The following is an 18,585-nucleotide window of genomic DNA, read 5'->3' as shown; positions in this document are numbered from 1 at the left end:
TAACCAAAGGGCACTGATTTATTATTAGAGGTAAACAGGAAAAACCTTTTCATTCAAAAACCTTGTAAACTATTTTCTGAATTGATCCTGATTTCCTAATTTTGTTTATTTTTCAGTGAAATTCCAATAGTAGAAGCATGTAATGAAATACATTACATTATATACTGTGAGAATATACAGTATATACTGTACAGTTATATACTGTGAGAATTAGGCACAATGTGCTAATAATTAGTAACAACAGTTCTTCAGAGAGGTGGTACTGTCTCTGCCAAAGTGTGTAGGATGGCATCCAACCAAGTACTTGGGCTGTAATGCCTAATTTGTCATTGAAATCACAGATACATTGGACATGACTTAAATAGGATTACTCACTCAAGCAAATTTACACAAGGGTCTAAGGCGTATATCCAGCTTCGACTGAGGTAGGAGTCTGCATACTCATTTGGCTCTGGGCCTTGGGTACTTGCATAACGTTGCTTGTTTAGCTTACCCTGCCAAAAATGAAACCTGCATCAACATGGTTACTCATACCAGAAAAATTGTGCCTGTGGACAAGTGATGACAGTCAGGGATCCTGCTTCCTTTTGTATCACATCGAAAACCTCTGTTTTCACTGATGATTGAAGCTCTTTAGCCAGCATTACTGTTGCAGTGCCTATTCATAATTTCTATACTGCTGAGTTGTTTTTGTTGGGTTTTTTTATCACTTCTGGATTCTTTACTCGACTCATTGCTATTATTTGTTTTTACTTTTTTTTTTTTTTTCAGGGAGAAGGCCAGCAAAAACGAAGGACAAAAAAAAGAAGAAAAAGAATTTGATGGAAAGGGCTCAGAAGCAGCACAGCATCTTTTTAGCAACAGATAAAACAAGCCAGTAAAGACTTGATTTTCCTTAATGTATTTTTTTGCAAAGTGCACAAAAGCTGCTATATGCTCCTGCACATGGATGCACTACAATTCAGCTGCTTTGACAGTATTGGTGGCAAATAACTTGTGAAAATAAAGCCCACAAGCTTGTTTGTTTTATTTATATATTTTTTATTTTATTTTTTCCTGATTTTTGACCTGAAGACTTCAAGGTCAGGAGTGCACTGAGTTGGATCAGTGGAAGTGGTCCTGAAGTGCATCAGAGATACTCTTCTGAGTGCCTGGTCAACATGTTGACAAGGAAAGAAACCTACGGAGCACCAGTAGGTGGACTTGTGCATATTTAAATAAATAAGAAAAAAAGGAAGTCTTGGAGGTGTAGGTACTATTGCATTTATGGCCTTTGTTTCCTGTATTTGTACATTTCAAGAGTAAATGGATATGAGTTACCTACTTAGTGTTAATGTACATTGTTCTTACACCTGCTACATCGATACAGTTGTGTGATAAAACTACTTTAAGACAGCGCAGGATTCACTTCTTACACTCACCAAAGCACAACAGACTCTGTGTGTACATATTACTCCATCTACATATAAATGAACATATTTACTGTACATCTATGCATTTTTATGTATAATACTTTATACATGTTTAAAGGTATGTCCTGTTGGTTCTAGTAATATACTTTTAAATAATCCAGTAAATGTTTACTTTTTGCTATGTTTTAAGTATCTTCTCATGTTCCTCAATAGTTACAAACTGGATTTTTTTTTTCTCATTTGCAAAGCACACTCATTTGCAGAGCTACCTGGCACTGACACTCACAATGGAGTGTCAGCTCTGAAGTACACTTGCCAGACTAGTAATCCACAAATTCTTTCTTCTATTCTGTACTTCTGTCTCAGCCCCCACATATTTTATCTCAGAAAAAGAAGTTTCATGTTTTTTAAGATGAGACACGATGATGATAGACGTTTTGAGTGTCAGGAGAGAAATTATTTGTAAAGTTCTTGGTATCTAAGACTGTATGTGTAGTTTGTTGGGGTTTTTTTTCCAATGTAATGCACAGTGTTTTATTTCAGTTAGTCCTGATGCAGTCAGATAAGAAAACAAATACCTGAATAAGGGAGAAACAAAACAAAAGTCATATGAAGTCAGCCATTCAAAAGTATAGAAAACATCAATGTCCCAGTATTGCCAATTATTTCTAGAAGCTTAACAAGTTTATTCTGCAGCTATTGTTTGCTTTAGGATACAAAGGTTGAGACAATTTTCTATGTAGGACCTTAAGATGGCTCAGGATGTGTAATTTGGTAATCTAGCATTATTAGGCTAGCATTCAAGGTGGTTTTTGAATTCCTGACAGGAAAAGCCTACACTATGCATGTTGTTTAAAGCTGTCACTTAAGAGAAATTATTACAGTTTTAGGACTAAAACTTGCATACTACCTACACAAAAATGAAACAGCAAACCAGACCCCAGACTTCCACAAACCTTTTTTTGACATATACTTTAGAAAAATCCCACAAATACCAGTTTTAGTTTTATGGGTTATATGCTTTTCAAATAAACTAGGGAAATAAAGCATCTGTAAGCACAAACATATCTGTATTTAGCTATGACAAGTGTTACTACCAAAATGTGAGTAGTTAGACACATATGAATGTTCCATCAAACTGCTTGTGGACTTCCACTCAACCGTGAGGTTTTCACTGTATGTTCATATTTACCTAGAACATAATAATATTACAGACAGTAAGATTGTTCTAATCCTGGGATGCTATTTTGGACATAAAATGCTTGCTTCAAAAAAGAAAAAACCAAAAACTGTAGCTGTCTGTTTGCTTATTGGTTATCAAATTTGGCTGTAAGTGCAGTTAATGCCCTCATACAAACCTTTCAGTAGTGGTTACAAATATTGTATTAGGCATGTCATGGAAAGAATGCTACAAAATACAATAAAATGGTGTCGCAAGCCTCTGAGTAAAATATTTTTGGTCCTTTTTAATTCAAGTAGCATATTCCTTTGGAATTGCATGCATATAGAAGAACTGGAGAAGGTGGGGAGATGCAGATTTTCTTCCACTGGATTAAGAAATGTGAGGATTTTCCATACAGCTGTTTTGTTTGAAAAGACCCTGAGCGTTCGATGTACATTGATTTCTCCTGTCCCGGTCACCTTCGCATTTAGAGTTTTCTTGGGAGTGTAGAATGAAAAAATTCATCCCTAATAGCAGATGCCCTGTGTAGTTCCTTCTTTGTCCTAAACATCCTGCCTTTGCATGGTGGACCCTGCCAATGTGTTCATAGCACTGGGGCTTTTGTAGGATCATACTTTGGAGGTTGGAAAGGATGGTTCCTTGGACATTAGGAAAAGGCTTTGCACTGAGAGGGCATTTGGTCACAGGCTCCTCAGGGGAGTGGTCATGGCACCAAGCCTGTCAGAGTTCAAGGAGTGTCTGGACAATGCTCTTAGTAATATGGTTTAGTTTTAGGTACTCCTGTGAGGAGCAGGGATTGGATTCAGTGATCCTTATGGGTCTTTTCCATCTTTCCATTCTCTATTGGAAATTTATTTTAAACTACAAAAGATTCAAATTAGGAGGATAAAGAACTTTATATGCTGTAGTCACTGGTTTTAATAAGCTGTTACATTGCTATGATGAGTAGACAGTGCTTTTTCAAAAGCATACACTATTTTATATCTTATTCACATGTCCCAGAAGAGGCAGTTGCACACTGCACTGTGCATTTAGGATCTCTATTCTTAGTTTGCCTTCTTTTATCCTGGCCTCCTAATATGTCTCCAATCAAAAAACAAAACAAAACAAAAAAAGAAGAAAAAAGAAAAACAACCCCAAGTGCATCTTTAAAGCAATTATTTTGTGGCTGACTGGTCTTTATTGCATCTCAGCTGCTCTTGCTAGTGAGAAATTATTGTTATTTGTCTCTTTGTTTATTCCTGGCAGAAAAACACAATGTTGCATTCCACATTATGGTAATGCAAACCTTCCATATTACAAATGTCATTTTAAGGACATTGTTCTCTTACACCTGTATGCTTCATATAATGATGTCTGCAAGAGATCAGTGAATACTTACAGAGCTTACATGATGTGTCTCCATTTATCAGTATGAGTTACAGAAAACTGCAGACCAGAAAAAATAAAGTGTATTTTCATCTGAGTTAGCTAAAAACAAACTAAAAATCAATTAAATGCCATGTTAACTTTTTTTAATGAAAACAAAAATATGGCTAAAATCCTGATTAAAACCTTATAAAAGGAGAAGACAGATTAAGATCAAATTTAGTGCTTCAACTTTGTTATGCTGATGAAATAGAATATAGAATAAAAATAACCGGGTATTTCTGGCACGAGTGCCATGCTTTTTTCAGTGGGTGATGTTACTGGAGGCTGATGCTACCACTTACCAGAGGGTATGAGAGTTTTTTGAATTCAAACTCTCTCTCTTCACCAACAAAATGTATTTGCCTTTTGACACCAGTTCACTTTCATGTCCAATGGTGTAAGCCAGCATGAATTCCAGTAAGCTCTAGACTGAAGTTATTTTGGACTGACACCAAGAAGAACAAAATGTACCCTTCTCAAAGTGTAACCCAGAAACCACTGTCGGCTTTTTGTTTAGTTCTTTACCGAAAGCTCTGTGCTGAACCTGGCATTGTTTCTTTCATGAGAAGCTGTGGTGATCTGTTTACCCACTGCTTTTCTGACCCCATATTGTTCCTCCCCACTTTCCCTTGCCCCTAGCCCTGGCCAGTCCCTCGGGCTCTCCCTGTTGGTTCCTGTACCCCAACTCCACCCATGTACCGCCCCTGAGCCCCTGACAAACCCCCTTGCACCCGGATCACGAGGTCTCTCTGCCTCTGGGGATGGCTGGGACAAGATCCTCTGAAACCCTCATGGAGGGACCCTTCTCACCTCCTTCGCCATCGCTGTGTTGTAGAGCTGGTAGCTACTGGAGCAAGAGTGCGGAGCTGTCTGAAATGGACTACAGGAGGACAGAATGGTCTCACTGCCCTAAGCAGCCCTGCTGAGCTCTCAGGGAAAGCTGCAGCTTGCTAAACCAAACCTAGCTCTGCAACAAGAAGTCTCTGTCCAGGAATGAGGAAAGGACATTAACTTTAGGAAGTATTAGAGGAGGCTGATCTGGAGGACATCTGGGAGAAGAGCAACCCAGTATTTGAAGTGCAATTCCTCTCAGAAATGAAAAGCTGTAAGAAAAGTCTGAGAAGAGAGAGCATCTGAAGTGAGCCCAGCTTTTAGCCCATTGCCAAACTCTTATAAACTTCAACTGATTTTTTTAAATGCAAAGTACTTCTGTTTGTGAATAATGAACATACATCTTCAACCCCAGTTAAGCTGTATGTTTACTTAAAGGGCCAGTAATATATCTGTGGTCGTGCCAGCTGCAAAAACGCTTCCCAGCCTCCTTGTTTTCAAATTGTGTCTTCAGTGACACTCATATAACACTGTTGATTTTAACTCGGCAATACTGATGAAGCTAACTAACAGTTCATAGACCACAAATGAATAAACACTGAAAATGAGCCTGGTTTATTCTACCCCTGTCACTTTTCAAAATAGAAATTCAGCTCAAGAAAGCAAGCAGTAGCAGTTAGAAGATCCGTCTTGGCTTGCAACTATTTCTTAGCTTCCCTTAAGTCTTTAAGGGGGCTTTATGAGAAAAATAAGAGTTTTGGGGGTTTAGTTGGGACTGTATGATTTTTTTTCCCCCTGAAGTCCTCTTTTTTTAATTAGAAACTGCAGTGAGACTTTATGTTTGCTTTCTGAGTGGACTCGTTTGCCATCTACAGAAGCTAAGGGCCATAACTGCAAGGGGGCTCCTGATATTTTGCTCCAGGATTGCTTCAGTCTTTTATTTAATTGTCTGGTGGTAGGTACGTGAAAAGTCTTGGGGACATGGAGTGCAGCCACAGGATTTCTCTGTCACGGTTTGGTGCTCTCCTTTTGGCCTCATGTTCTTGTTACGCTGTAGCCTGGCTTCAGCAGGAGCAAGTGAACAGCTTTTCTACCATAAATGTCTTCCAGTCTGCATATTCTCTTGGCTAGGGCATGTGATTTCTAACTCTAAGGTTGATCCTAGTAATTTATTTTGTGGTCAAATATTTTCTCTCTAAAGAGAGTTAAAGAGAAATTCAAGGACTAAAGACCTATAAACAGATGATCAGAGGATTAGGCAAGTATGTATTCTCTCACAGCCATGATCTAATACAGGAATAGGTAAGCGTATAGGTAAATACAATGACCATCCCTGATCCAGTGATTGCAGATGCTGAGGGAGTATGAGATGAATGGACAGCAGATAATGTCTCAGTTATTTCACAATATTGCCCATTGGCCACTGTTGGAGACAGAATATTAAGCTATTGGTTTGATTTGTTAGAGCTTGCCTTTTAGGCTTTTATGGAGAAGTATGTAGTGTTTCTTGGTCTACTAAGATAATTTAGATAACAGGTTTTCTGCCCTTTTTTTTTTTTGGGTTCATAATGAATTTATAAATTCAAATCGGTTCAATCCCAGTTCAATGGGATTGTTTAAAATCAAAGTCTTCAATTGGTTTTCTTGGGACTGTTGATAAAGGCAGTCACTGATCTTAGCAGGGAAGGTAAAAGGTCTTTATCACCTAAAATTATATTTGACTTTGAACTAAAACCGTGACAGTTTATGACAAAGTGATAGCTTGTAGAAACTTGGCAACAGTAAGAAAGAAGTGGAAGAAATATTTTTCATTCTTAATTTAGTCTGCAGTTATGATAAATATGTATGAATGCTGAATGATAGCATTTTAAAGATCCATAATGAGATGAACAAAATTGTGTTTCTTCTGTATGTAAGTGACTGGAGTTCTGCAATGCTGATAAATTGAATGAGGCAATATTTCTTCATTTTTACTCTCGTTTTGGTTTTATTTTTCTTTCATGCTAACAGTGCAGCACAATGATTTGGGGATTTTGCCTACTCTTTCTTCCCCTCCCCTTCTGCTCCCTAGTGCTCCATCTGCCGTAATTCAAGGGATTCCCACAAGCCCTAAGATGCAGATGCTTTGCAATATGCAGCCGCCTTGCAGATGTTTTGGCATGTATTTCCAAGTTACACAGCCAGGCACTCTGAAGAAAATCCAGATGTTATTCTGAGAGAGAAATTAGGTAGCACATGCATTCTAGATAAGTATATTAATTCTTACTGTTTCCCTGGTCAGCTTCATTCTTTGAGGTAAGAAGAAAAAACAGATGTATTTTCTGGGAAGCCTCCAAATCCTCTTCTTAGAAAAGTAGAGATTTTTGACTATACTGGAATTGAACAATATTGGTGTGGTTTTAAGCAGAATGCTGCTGCTGTTGTGCTGAATGGACAGAGGAGATGGAGAACTCAGCTCTGCAACAGAACTTTGTGCCACAATTAACCTTATCATAAAATTACCTTTGCCTTATTAAAATGGCAAGTAACAGATAAAAATATAGATGAAGGCTTCTTGAGCAAATAAAGATCATTTAAGGCTCATGGACTCTTTGCTAACAATGAAGAAAATGTGTGCATTTCAGCCTGGATTACTGTACCACCAAGGCATTATTCAAGACCAGTCTTGAATCCTAGGATAAATTTCTTAAGATCTGGAATAGGATTTGAAACATAGAGCAGGCCAATTTTGACTTCTTCAGTGCAATATCATGGAATCGTAAAATGGTTGAGGTTGAAAGAAACCTTAAAGATCATCTAGACCTTTAGAAATAAACTCTGCAACCAGTTTGATAGGTCAGAAAGACAACATTAATTTATTCAGCATGCTGGGTGCATTGGGATAGCTCCACTTAACATATACACATACTTTCAAAACTTTTCACTATTAATCTTAGCAAACAAAGAAATTAATGTTCATTGGCTATACATTACATAATTTTTATCATTAATTAGTATTCTGTCTTCTATTGGTTATTGATTTCTCACTTCTTGTGCTAATTAGTCCACCCAGATAGGGTTTCAGTACAATTACCAAATTGTCCTAGTTAGTTTCTCTGTCTCGGGGTTCTAAAAAAATGTCTTTGTGGTCCATAAATTCTGCATTTCTTGCGCCCAGTTTCAGCAATATATCTCTCTCCCAGGCTTTGTTAACCCCCTTCTAGGTCTGAGATCATTGAATCATATCAAGGTTGATTACAACTGCTTTAGTACAACTTAGAGTTCCATTAATTTTCCCAAACTCTGTTCCCACAATAGCAGCTTATCACAAACCTTGCTAAATGCTGGCTACAGTGGCATGTGACAGAGTGGCTAATTGCACTGCTTATGATTATTTAAAGCAATTAATTAGAAAATTCATCAAAACAATTAGAAAATTATAGCAAATTATTAGGAAAGTTATATAATTTACTGTGCACTATATGGTACAAAACTAAACATTAATCATGGCTAGGGATCAAACACTATTGTGTTAAGGTTAAAATAATTTTCCAATGTCTTCCCCCACTGCTGCATAGATTCCTTTTTGAAGAAATACGACTTGTTTGGTAACATCCTGAAGGACTAGATGTGCATATGGCCAGAAAGAAGGGCAGTAATTTTTAATTCTTGTATAAATGTGTCTTTACAGTTGATATAGTATGGCTGAGGGCTGAGTCACAAACCTTCTTTGACTTTTCTGTGGTAGCCAGACACTTTGGAGCTCCCACCCATCTACTCCACAGATTCCAGGGATCATCACTATTAAGGAAACGTCCCTGTCCAACCATCCAGGACCCACTATGGCAGTCACTGTCACACCACCTGAGGTGGGACCAAGGCCCCTTCATGGCTACACACCCCACATTCATGCAGTCAGAACAGGTTTCCTCACCGGTTGGACCCTGAGTTTCCAAGAGCAGAGCCTCAGGCGTCGAGGTCCTTCAAATATTTAATTGTGGTGCAACAATTAAATAACAAAATAACAACTTGAGCTGGTGCCTCCACAAAGGGACCTTGAAGAAAACCCTGGGCTTTTATACCCTCGCAGTCCAAGTCCACAAAAGTCTGGGGGTCATTGGCTCCTGCTGAGTCACTGAGTGTCCGGTCCCCTGGCCAGGTCCCAGTCCTCATGACATTTGTTGTGGAAACAGTCAGTAGTTCATGGCCTCTTTCCTGGGACTGTCACCACACAGAGCTCAGCCTGCAGCTGGCACTGGCTGCACACTGAGCTACGGGCACAGAACATGCTCCTCAGCAATTGTCACCAGCCTTTGTCCTCAGCTATGCTCGTTTAGATGCATGCGTGTCATTGAAATTGAAATAGACGGAAATGCATCTGTGTTCAGCAGTTTATAAATGACAGCACCTGAGAAACAAATGCATACCATGTAATGGGCTGCTATGTTGCATTAATCTTCAGAGTGGAACTGAGACTGACATCTAAGTGCAGGTGCTTCATTAGATCTTGCAGCTGACTTGGTAGATCTTGCTGGGGTGAAGCTATCAGACACCACTGTGTTCATCTTGTTGGTGAGCTCCCAGAAGGCACATAGAGACTTCTGGGAATCACCATGAGTTTGAGTAGACACAAATGTGTAAAAATACAGACGGCTGTATCCCATTTTTTGGAGAAAATTCATACTGGTACTCAGTCAGATTCAGATAAATACAAAATCAGACACATTCCAAAATTTTCTTCCCAAGCTGAAGAACAGTATGATCTTAAGGTAGCAGGAATCCTACCCTTAAACGTCTTGGAAGTTATCAGATGTAATCAGAAGCACAGGCTCACAAGCACTGTTAGTCAGTGAAGTCTCTCCATGTGTAGACACCACTTAACTTTAGACCCTCAGAGCAAAGCACATCCAAAATGTGTTTTTTACTTACATCTTTAACAACTGTTTAAAGCAGCAGTAGGAGATGATACGGTGTATGCTGAACTAAAAAATGTCTGTTGCACAGGACACAGATCTTAAGAGGAAAGGAGGAGATCTCACAGGCTATGCCCAGCTGTATTTATAGAGTTGTTTGAAGTTATGTGCTATACAGGGAATCACATGACACATTTAGATAACTAGTTGAAGGTTAGACACTTGGATGAATCTGGGCAGTATTTTCTTTGTAAATAGGAACAGAAAGATACCATTTTATTTTTAAAAGCTGGCCTTGTAGATGAGCTCTCCTTTACTTCTTCCCATTGGGTATGTGTAGATTAACTGGCTGCCTTCTTGGGGAATAAGTCCTTTTTCTTGACTTCATGAAAAAGAATAATTGTAAGGGCAGTTTTTCATTAGTGGGTGACAACAACTCAAAAACTAGCATAAGCTTAATAAGCCTTTGACTTTCTGAAAATCCCCACATTTTTTCCACATTTTAACCAATCCTGGATCTCAGGATCATGGGCGAGATGGAAAGCATGTGTGCAAACATGAACGTCTTAACAGCACTGGAAGCCATTGGCTTGGACTCAATGCCTTACATATTCAAAGTAATTTCAATGCCAATTATGCAAATTGCTGCTTAGGAGGCTGAGAACTTCGTAATTGTTACTTAGGTTTTTAAAGAAAATGCCAGGTTTTTCATTTTTGTGCTGTTTTCGTTGAAAAAAAAAAAAAAAGGAAGAAATAACTGTTTCTACCCTGAGTTCTTTATTTCAGTTAATGCTTCAAAGATACATGATTGCAAATTGCTAACCAGAATTGAAGTAAGATTGATATCTGTTAATTGGCAAAAGTACTTTTAAAATAAACCCCCCAAACTTAAATGTCTAGTTTATATAAATAACAAGTTAAAAGGATTCTTTTAATGAGAAATATTTGGAAGTGTCAAGCATAAGAGTATGACATAAATATCAGAGCTGGTAACAATTCAGTGCTGTTTTCACAGTATCTTGTCAAAAGTTACCGTTTTATTTTTCCGCGCATACTAATTTAATCTGAGTTTGTTGTTGGCATGTTAGTGGGCATAAGTTGCAGGTTTTAGGTCTCAGAGGGATTTAGTGACCTGTGTGAGAAGGCCATGAGCTACACTGTGATGTTCACAGCTTCTTCCAGCTGAGTCTGAAAGAAATGCTAACAGTGGTAAAACCCATCCCTGATCAAAACTCAGTTGTTGCCATTCAAGAATATTTTAGAAGGACAGCTGCAACTCCTGGGGATGAGAGATGCACTCTTAGAGCAGGAGAAGTTCCATGCTGAAGGGAGTATGGACACTGGATCCTGTGAGCAGCTCAGACTGGTGCAGGTACCTGTGATGGACAATAGCTGTGGGCAGCCGATGCTGAGACAGGGACATGCCTGAGGGACTGTGGCTCATCATCTCACCGGATGGATCTTGATGGATTTAGTATAATCCAGAGCAGAAGGAAGGAAAATAGAGACTGGGAACAGAGTAGGGTAGGGGTTTTTGTGAAGGATTTTTTTTTTTTTTTTGTGTGTGTGTGTTCTTTCTCTCAACACCAGACTTGGTGAGCAGAGATTTGTGTTCATTGGCACTCCAGAAAAAGTCCCCAAATCTGTACTGCTTTGCTCATAACCATGCAGGTTGAAATAGACTGGTAGAGTTTATAGTGTTGGGGTCCCAACTTTGCATGCAAAATTATTTTTTCTGTATGTATTTGTTTTGCAATGTTCCCCAAAACTGTTTTACAAATTTGTTGAGTTCTTGTGGGAATGCTGAAGGCCTGGGAGAGCTTTCAGGATTGATCCTGATGTTCATGGTCTCTTACTTAGGATCAAAGAAACAGAAATATGTATCAAAAAGTTTGTAGCAGTAGAAAAAAGGCATGTTGAAATAACATGTGACGCTATAGAGAATAGTGGCAGACTGCTTTAGTCATACTATAAATGAGCTCAGCTCCAGTTTTAATTTAGAAAGTGTCCATACCCTCAGATGCTTGACATGAGAAATGGTGCCAAGTTGAGGGAACTGCTGACAACATTCAGATTAGAGAAATAATAAAAAGGTCCTGAACAGATTAGAACTTTACACAAGACAACATTTTTTTTTTCCCCCCAATCTGAAAAATACAAAAGATCTGAAAAAAACTATAAGGAGGCAGAAAAGGAAATTAACTGTGTTGGTTTTGTTGGCAGCTTAACATTTATTTTGGTTCTTTGCTTCCTTGAAATTTTCTCTGAGGTTGTCTGCAAATATTTCCAGGTAGTTTATTGTCTAAAATGATGCATTTGGCAAGAGTGCTGCAGAAACCAGTGAGTTTCAATCTTTTAATCAGTCTTTGATTAGAAATGCAAAAACAGCATTAAAAAAGAAGATAATAAAAATACTTTCAGTAAGGAATTCATTTAGTTTTTCCATTTCACTATCTCAAAATATGTGTCAACTGGTAGCTAGTAATATTTTTTTGCAGATAGTAATGGCAACCTAGAAAAGAAACAGAAGCTTAATTTCACAAAAATTGGAGTTTTTAAATGCCCGCGTGTTACAGGATTTCTGATGACAGCCTTCTGTCTCTTTGGTAAGACTCAATTCAAATCCATTTAACTATAAGCCTGTGTTTTAAGGGGCCTTGGCTGAACATGCTGTCCTTGAGGCACATGCCTTAGCAGAGCCAGTACAAACCATGGCTCCCTCAGTCCACGAGACGGTGCTTGAACACGAGTTGATGCTGCAGGTTTGCTGGCTCAACAAGTAGGAATTACTGTAACTTGTCACAGCTGTGTGGTATTGCAATGTAAATCCTCTTCTCAAGCATCAGTCCCTTGGGTGAATGTTGAGTCCACAGTGTTCTACAAGGAAACCTGTCAGCGCAGAGCTGGAGCTCTATCTATCAGTCTGTGTTGGAAAGCAGTCAGAGAGAGGTGTGTTAGTAGAGGGAAATGTATGAGGGAAACTAGTTTTCCCATTGAGAAGATTTTCACGTTTGGCTTTTGTAAAAAATGGTTAAATTTTTTTTGGTTTTTTTTTGGTTGAGAAGAAGTTAAAAGTTGCTTGTTAGAGGAGTGGAGGTATGCAGTTAATGAGTTAATTGTTATTGCAATTGTACGGGTGTAATGTTGCCATGTGCCCACCAGATGGGGACACCAATGGGGGAAAGTAGTGGGTCTATAGAAAGGAGAATGTTCCAGAATGTTCTTAAGACAACCCAATAATCATAATGTAAACACTTTGGGGGATTATTGGTTAGGGGGCAAGCCAATCACTCGATGCCCCAGAGACTGACAGAATTGAACACCAATGAGGACCCTACCAACGAGCCATCAGAGAGAGGATCTGAGCTGCACCAATCACAACATCAAGAGAGACTATAAAAACTGCTATGGGGCCCAGTCCCTGGGGGTCTTCCTGAGGAACCTGAGTCCGAGGGAGCACCCTGTGCGTCACACAGTTTGTTTTTCTGGGTTGTTGAGTGGGACTTGGGCTTACCTCGAGTCTCCACTCCTGTTTTTTTTTTTTTTTTTAATAAACGAGCAGACTTTTATTCCACCCAAAAAAGTCCAAGCCTCGTTTATAACAGCTTTCTTCCTCAGATCTGCGGGTCAGATTTTGCAAAAAAAAAAGCGGCCTAAAGGTTCATGCATCTGTATCCCAAGCACTGTTCTCTAGCACTCTTCTTGCTCACTAGACATGTGTAGATTACTTTGACTAGATGAGATTATTCTGATAAAAAAGTAGTGATAAAAGAGGAATTTCTCTTCTTAACGTTAAGAAATATTAACACCACACAACTAGCAGTGCAGTAATTCATTTTCCTGCTTTCTGCTACTTCTTTTGAGATCCTCTGGAGATCCTGAGCCTTTGAGGGAGAGACACGTGTTCAGCTCCATCTGGAGAATTGTCAGAGATTGCCATATCTACATAGCACTTTTTTGTCATGAACTTAGAAAGGAATTTGTCCCCAAGGCAAAAACAAGTTAAAGGTTCAATGGCAGAAATACCTTCACGAGAAAAAGCCAAAAGCTCTGGTAATACTGCTGTCTGCCCCGACAACAATAAATGGGAGTACATCCGTCCATGTCTGTGAAGAGGATGTGGGTGCTCATTAAAGTGTCGCAGACAGTATGCTTCTCATAACTGAATTTCTAACTCTCTCATCCATGAGATCTGGAGATCTGGGAAGGACAAGACTTACCAAAGCAACCAGGCCCATTTGGGCAGACTGCAGTTTGGGCATTGTTATTGTGCATGCTGTGAAGGAGGAGTTCAGCCATCCTGAAAGTCCCCTGTTCTCTTCACTTTTCACATGAGACACAAAACTGTGCTCTTCCGAATATCAGCTGTCTGCTGCAATATTTAGTAAAGCTGTGATCTTTCTTTAAGATTAATGCTACATGTTCAAGCAACTGTCAAATGTGAAGAATTTAACATTTTCAAAATCTTCAGTTTCTGCATGAAATCCTCAGTCATGGAGCATGGTGCTTGCTCTCCTGCTTTTTCCCTGACTTGCTATCAGCTCATAAAATTCTCCTACCCCTACTGTCCTTTAATTCAAGGTCTCTGCTCAAAATAAGTTGAAATATTCAGACATTGCACAACAAAAATGTTTATAATAGTGGCAGATACCAAGATTTTCACTAAAACAGTAGGAAAGATGTATTAGCTCAAAGATGCATTAATAAATGTAATATTAAATAAAGCTGAACCTTCAAGAGGTAAATATTTAAATCAAGCCAGAGATGGCTCAAATTGTATAAAGCTTTAGGAAGTATGGAGTGTTTTGTTGGACAGAGTTCTGCAATGTGAATGATAAAATTTGCATTAAACTTTATGCAGATTTCTCTGTATCATAAAAATGAATTGAAATAAAGAAAGAGGTTTTGCTTTGTTATGTAAACTGGAAGCCAATGCAGCACTCAGAGGGCTTGACTGACTGTTGTTTGCCCTCCATGCCTGTAACAAGTGTTGCCAAGAGAATAGCAGCACTTCATTTCTTTCTAGTCTGTCCAGACCTTTCTGGATAAGACACTTGTGACAAAAGGCCACCCCAGAGGAGAAGGAGGGCAACAACATTCCAAAACTCTGAGCAGATTTTCATCCTTGTTAACGTGAAAACTATGCCCAGCATGTTCTTCAGCTTGTTATCATAATTTCCTTTAGAAACTACAGAACTACAGCCCATATGAAGAAGAGAGCTCTTACCCAGAGAAGGCCTGGCAAGTCCTCAAAGAAAACTGAAAAGGAAACACAGGCTTCATCTCCATCCCTGCAGAAGGCCATGAACTGTTTAAGGACTTCTGCGGAGCATGTCACTGTAGAGGGGCATGATGCAGACAGAGCAGCAGCAAAGAGCTGTGCTGGAGCCCCTTCTGTTACAAATGTCAAACATTGCCTTCAAGAAGTGTGGAAATGATTCCTTTTTAACAACAGTCTTTTCCACAACATTCTTTCTTACTGCCTTCAAAAGATGGAGATAGGGACTATTTTGAGCACATCACCTCCTAGGATTTCCTGAATACCGCTTTGTCTGACCATGCATCTGTTCTCGTGATTTTAATTTTTAGCATTTGTTTAATTGTCACTCTTTTGTTTCAAGAGTAATATGCCAGTTTTTTATTACTGCAATAGAATTCTATTTCTGAAAGAGTTGTTTGAAAAGATCAATATTTTACTATTATTTTTCAATTTGAACAAGCAGATTCCCATATAGTATGTTCCTTACAGCCATTTTTGCTCAGGTAGTAATAAAAATCCTCACAGGTTTTTTGATTGCCTGGGATTTCTTATTCTTTAGTCTCAAGTCTTATTAAAAAATACTGCTGCATTCATCTACCATACAAGGCTCTTAATTAGAAATGTATTAAATTTTAATAATGTTGTCATCTACACATTAATGAAGATATGATGATAAACTGTGTTTTTCACACTGCGATTCATGCCCTTTTGGGTGCTTGCTGAGGGACACGGTTTACCAGCCTTTCTTATCCTGGAGTATTATCAAGGTTGCCTTAAGATTTGGATCTGTGGTTGAAGATTTTGGGCTCTAATGCCAGCTCTGAGTTGCTCTTGAGATGCCCCACTATTAGATATAGTTCTGTCCAGTTAATTTTCAGTTACCGGATCTGCTTTTCTAAATACATCATCATACACTTTTCTGGATCAGCTGCCCTCCAGCTCCACTACACTGCTTTGCTGTTATTTTCCACAGGAAGACATCAGGACTCTCAGCACTCTGGAGGAAGATTACTGCTAGTCTTTCAGGCTTAGTCAAAAGGAATCTTCATCTTCATCCCATCTGTAATCTCTAAACAGCCTGTCACTGTTCAGCGGGGTAAAATAGAACATTATTATCTAACAGCTACTATGTTCAGGTATGACTTCTTGCTAACAGCTGAACAGTTTTGCATTAGAAGTTTAACAGATTAATTTTCACTAAGAACCCACATCACACAAATCTTCAAAAGATCTTCTCAATGGAACATGATCAAAATAAACACTTTTTGAAAATAAGGCAGTAGATAAAAGCTGACCACTGCTTCCTCTGAGAGTAATCAAATGAAAATTTGTGGGTAAAAGGCATCCTCTGGAGGCAGCAAGATTGTTTGATATTTTAAATGAAAATCTATGTATTAATAAAGAATTTGAAGTACTTCATTCTGCCTAAATTCAGATCAGAAAAAGCCCTTCCTGTGCAAGTAATAATGAGGAAAGAACTCTTTTTTTCCTTGTTCATGACTATAAAAATATGGTAAAGACAGCAGTTACACATGCCAAAGGTTTGGACTTCCGAATTTTTGTGAATTCAGATTCAGTTTATGCACAAAATAAAGCATAATTTCTACTTCCCTCATATTAAACATTACCTGGCAAATCAAGTATTATTTGATTGAAGAAAAATTTTCTGCAGCTTAAATAGATACGAGTGATTTTGCTCTCATAGCTTTTAGTAAAAAAACAGTCTTGTTTACAAAACCACTCTGACAAAGTTGGAAGAGTCAGATCCGTTAAATCCAGAAAAATTCTCAAAGAAATCTTATCAGATTTGGGTTTTTTGCGTGAATAGAATATGTAAATACATACATACATAATACATACATACATATATAAATATAAAGAGTAAAAAAATCCAGGAAACCTTGTCTAAGGAATTTTTTCCAAGAGACTGAAATGCATAATAATGTGCTAATTTCCCCCCATCCCCACCCCTATGGATTACAGTAAGAGAATTTTTAATAAAAAGGAGACTGACCCTTCAGCTTTATCCCTGAACAAAATCATAACAGTAATATGTGTGTGTGCATGTATGTTTATTTTAATATTCTTATGCAGAATTAGAAATTCTGAGTTACTGTGGGAAGCTGTTCTCTTGGCACTTCCATCTCGGCCAGAGCCAAGCATAAGAGTTACTGCATCGATATTGCGCAGCTCTTTTGTTTTCCTTTAGTTTTCCGGGGATAGTTCTAAGAAACATGCAGATTTGAAGAGAGGATTAGTTTCTGATGGGAAATGGCCCTGCAGGGTGGGAAGAACAGAGAGGCAAATCTCGGGAGCGCCCGACGGCGGAGCGCGAGTGCCGCCCCGCGGCCGCGGGAGAGCCCTGTGCCTGCTGCTCCAGGTTCTGCACCTGCTCCTGCTCCTCCTGCTGCTGCTCCTGCTCCAGGTTCTGCACCTGCTCCTGCTCCTCCTGCTGCTGCTCCTGCTCCTGCTCCTCCTGCTGCTGCTCCTGCTCCAGGTTCTGCACCTGCACCTGCTCCTGCTCCTCCTGCTGCTGCTCCTGCTCCTGGTTCTGCACCTGCACCTGCTCCTGCTCCTGCTCCTCCTGCTCCTCCTGGTTCTGCACCTGCTCCTGCTGCTCCTCCTGCTGCTTCTCCTGCTCTTGGTTCTGCACCTGCTGCTGCTGCTGCTGCTTCTCCTGCTCCTGGTTCTGCTGCTTCCCCTGCTCCTGCTCCTGGTGCACCTTCTTCTGCACCTGCTCCTCCTGCTGCTGCTGCTCCTGCTGCTGCTGCTTCTCCTGCTCCTGGTTCTGCAGTTGCTCCTGCTCCTGGTTCTGCAATTGCTCCTGCTGCTTCTGCTGCTGCTCCTGGTTCTGCTCCTGCTCCTGGTTCTGCAGTTGCTGCTCCTGCTGCTGCTGCTCCTGCAGTTGCTCCTGCTGCTGCTGCTGCTCCTGGTTCTGCTCCTGCTCCTGATTCTGCAGCTGCTCCTTCTCCTGCACCTGCTCCCGCTGCTGCTCCCGGTCCTTCCACCCCCACTGCAGGAGCATTCCCGCAGGATGCTGGGCTATCCCACTGTGCACATCTCCCAAGAGTAGCACAGGTTTATGGAGTCCTTTCCACCCCTTAGGATCCTTGCATTTGCTTTATGTGGGTGATGCAAAAAGGTTGCGGCTTTTAAACTTTTCACATCTCTCCATCTTATCAGGCACAGAAGAAAACTGTGCTGCAATTTTGTGCTTCTGCAGGGTGGGGAAAAAGGGCCTTTACAGCAGTTTAAGGCAACATATGCAGGTACGTAATTTTTTATGAAATGTGAAATACTACTCATCAGAATAAAAATAATTATCTTCCAGAAACTCTGGCTCCCTGATTTCCAAACTCTTGCTTTCCAAACTTAGCAGCCCAACAGAAATATCAAAGTGATGAAACATCTGCTGCAGGTTCCTCACAATCCACATTGACAAGGATATCACTTCACCACACCTAAGTTAATCAAAACTTAGTATTTTAGATGCTAAGCCTTGTTTCTAAATTCTATTTCCTTTCTTAGCTGAAAAATGTAAAAATGTGTGTGCAAATACTTCTACAAAGTTGATGATAAATAGCTGACAATACACAG

At 39.5% G+C, this 18,585-nt stretch overlaps 1 protein-coding gene across 3 annotated transcripts in view; it reads left to right on the top strand.

Moving 5' to 3' along the window:
* Nucleotides 1-881, top strand: part of RSPO2 (R-spondin 2) — a gene marked incomplete at both ends in the record, with an annotated part of 112,066 nt that extends 111,185 nt beyond the window's left edge. For all 3 annotated transcript variants that reach the window (XM_082293460.1, XM_082293459.1, XM_082293458.1), the window contains one exon: nucleotides 772-881. In XM_082293460.1, the coding sequence (XP_082149586.1) occupies nucleotides 772-881 (110 nt within the window). The remainder of the gene's footprint in view (nucleotides 1-771) is intronic.
* Nucleotides 882-18,585: the final 17,704 nt, after the last annotated feature.

This window comes from Coloeus monedula (genome assembly GCF_965178545.1).
Source record: "Coloeus monedula genome assembly, chromosome: 1".
Lineage (NCBI taxonomy): Eukaryota > Metazoa > Chordata > Aves > Passeriformes > Corvidae > Coloeus > Coloeus monedula.
Note: the sequence above shows the minus strand (reverse complement) of the source record. Positions and strands in the feature narration are given on the sequence as shown.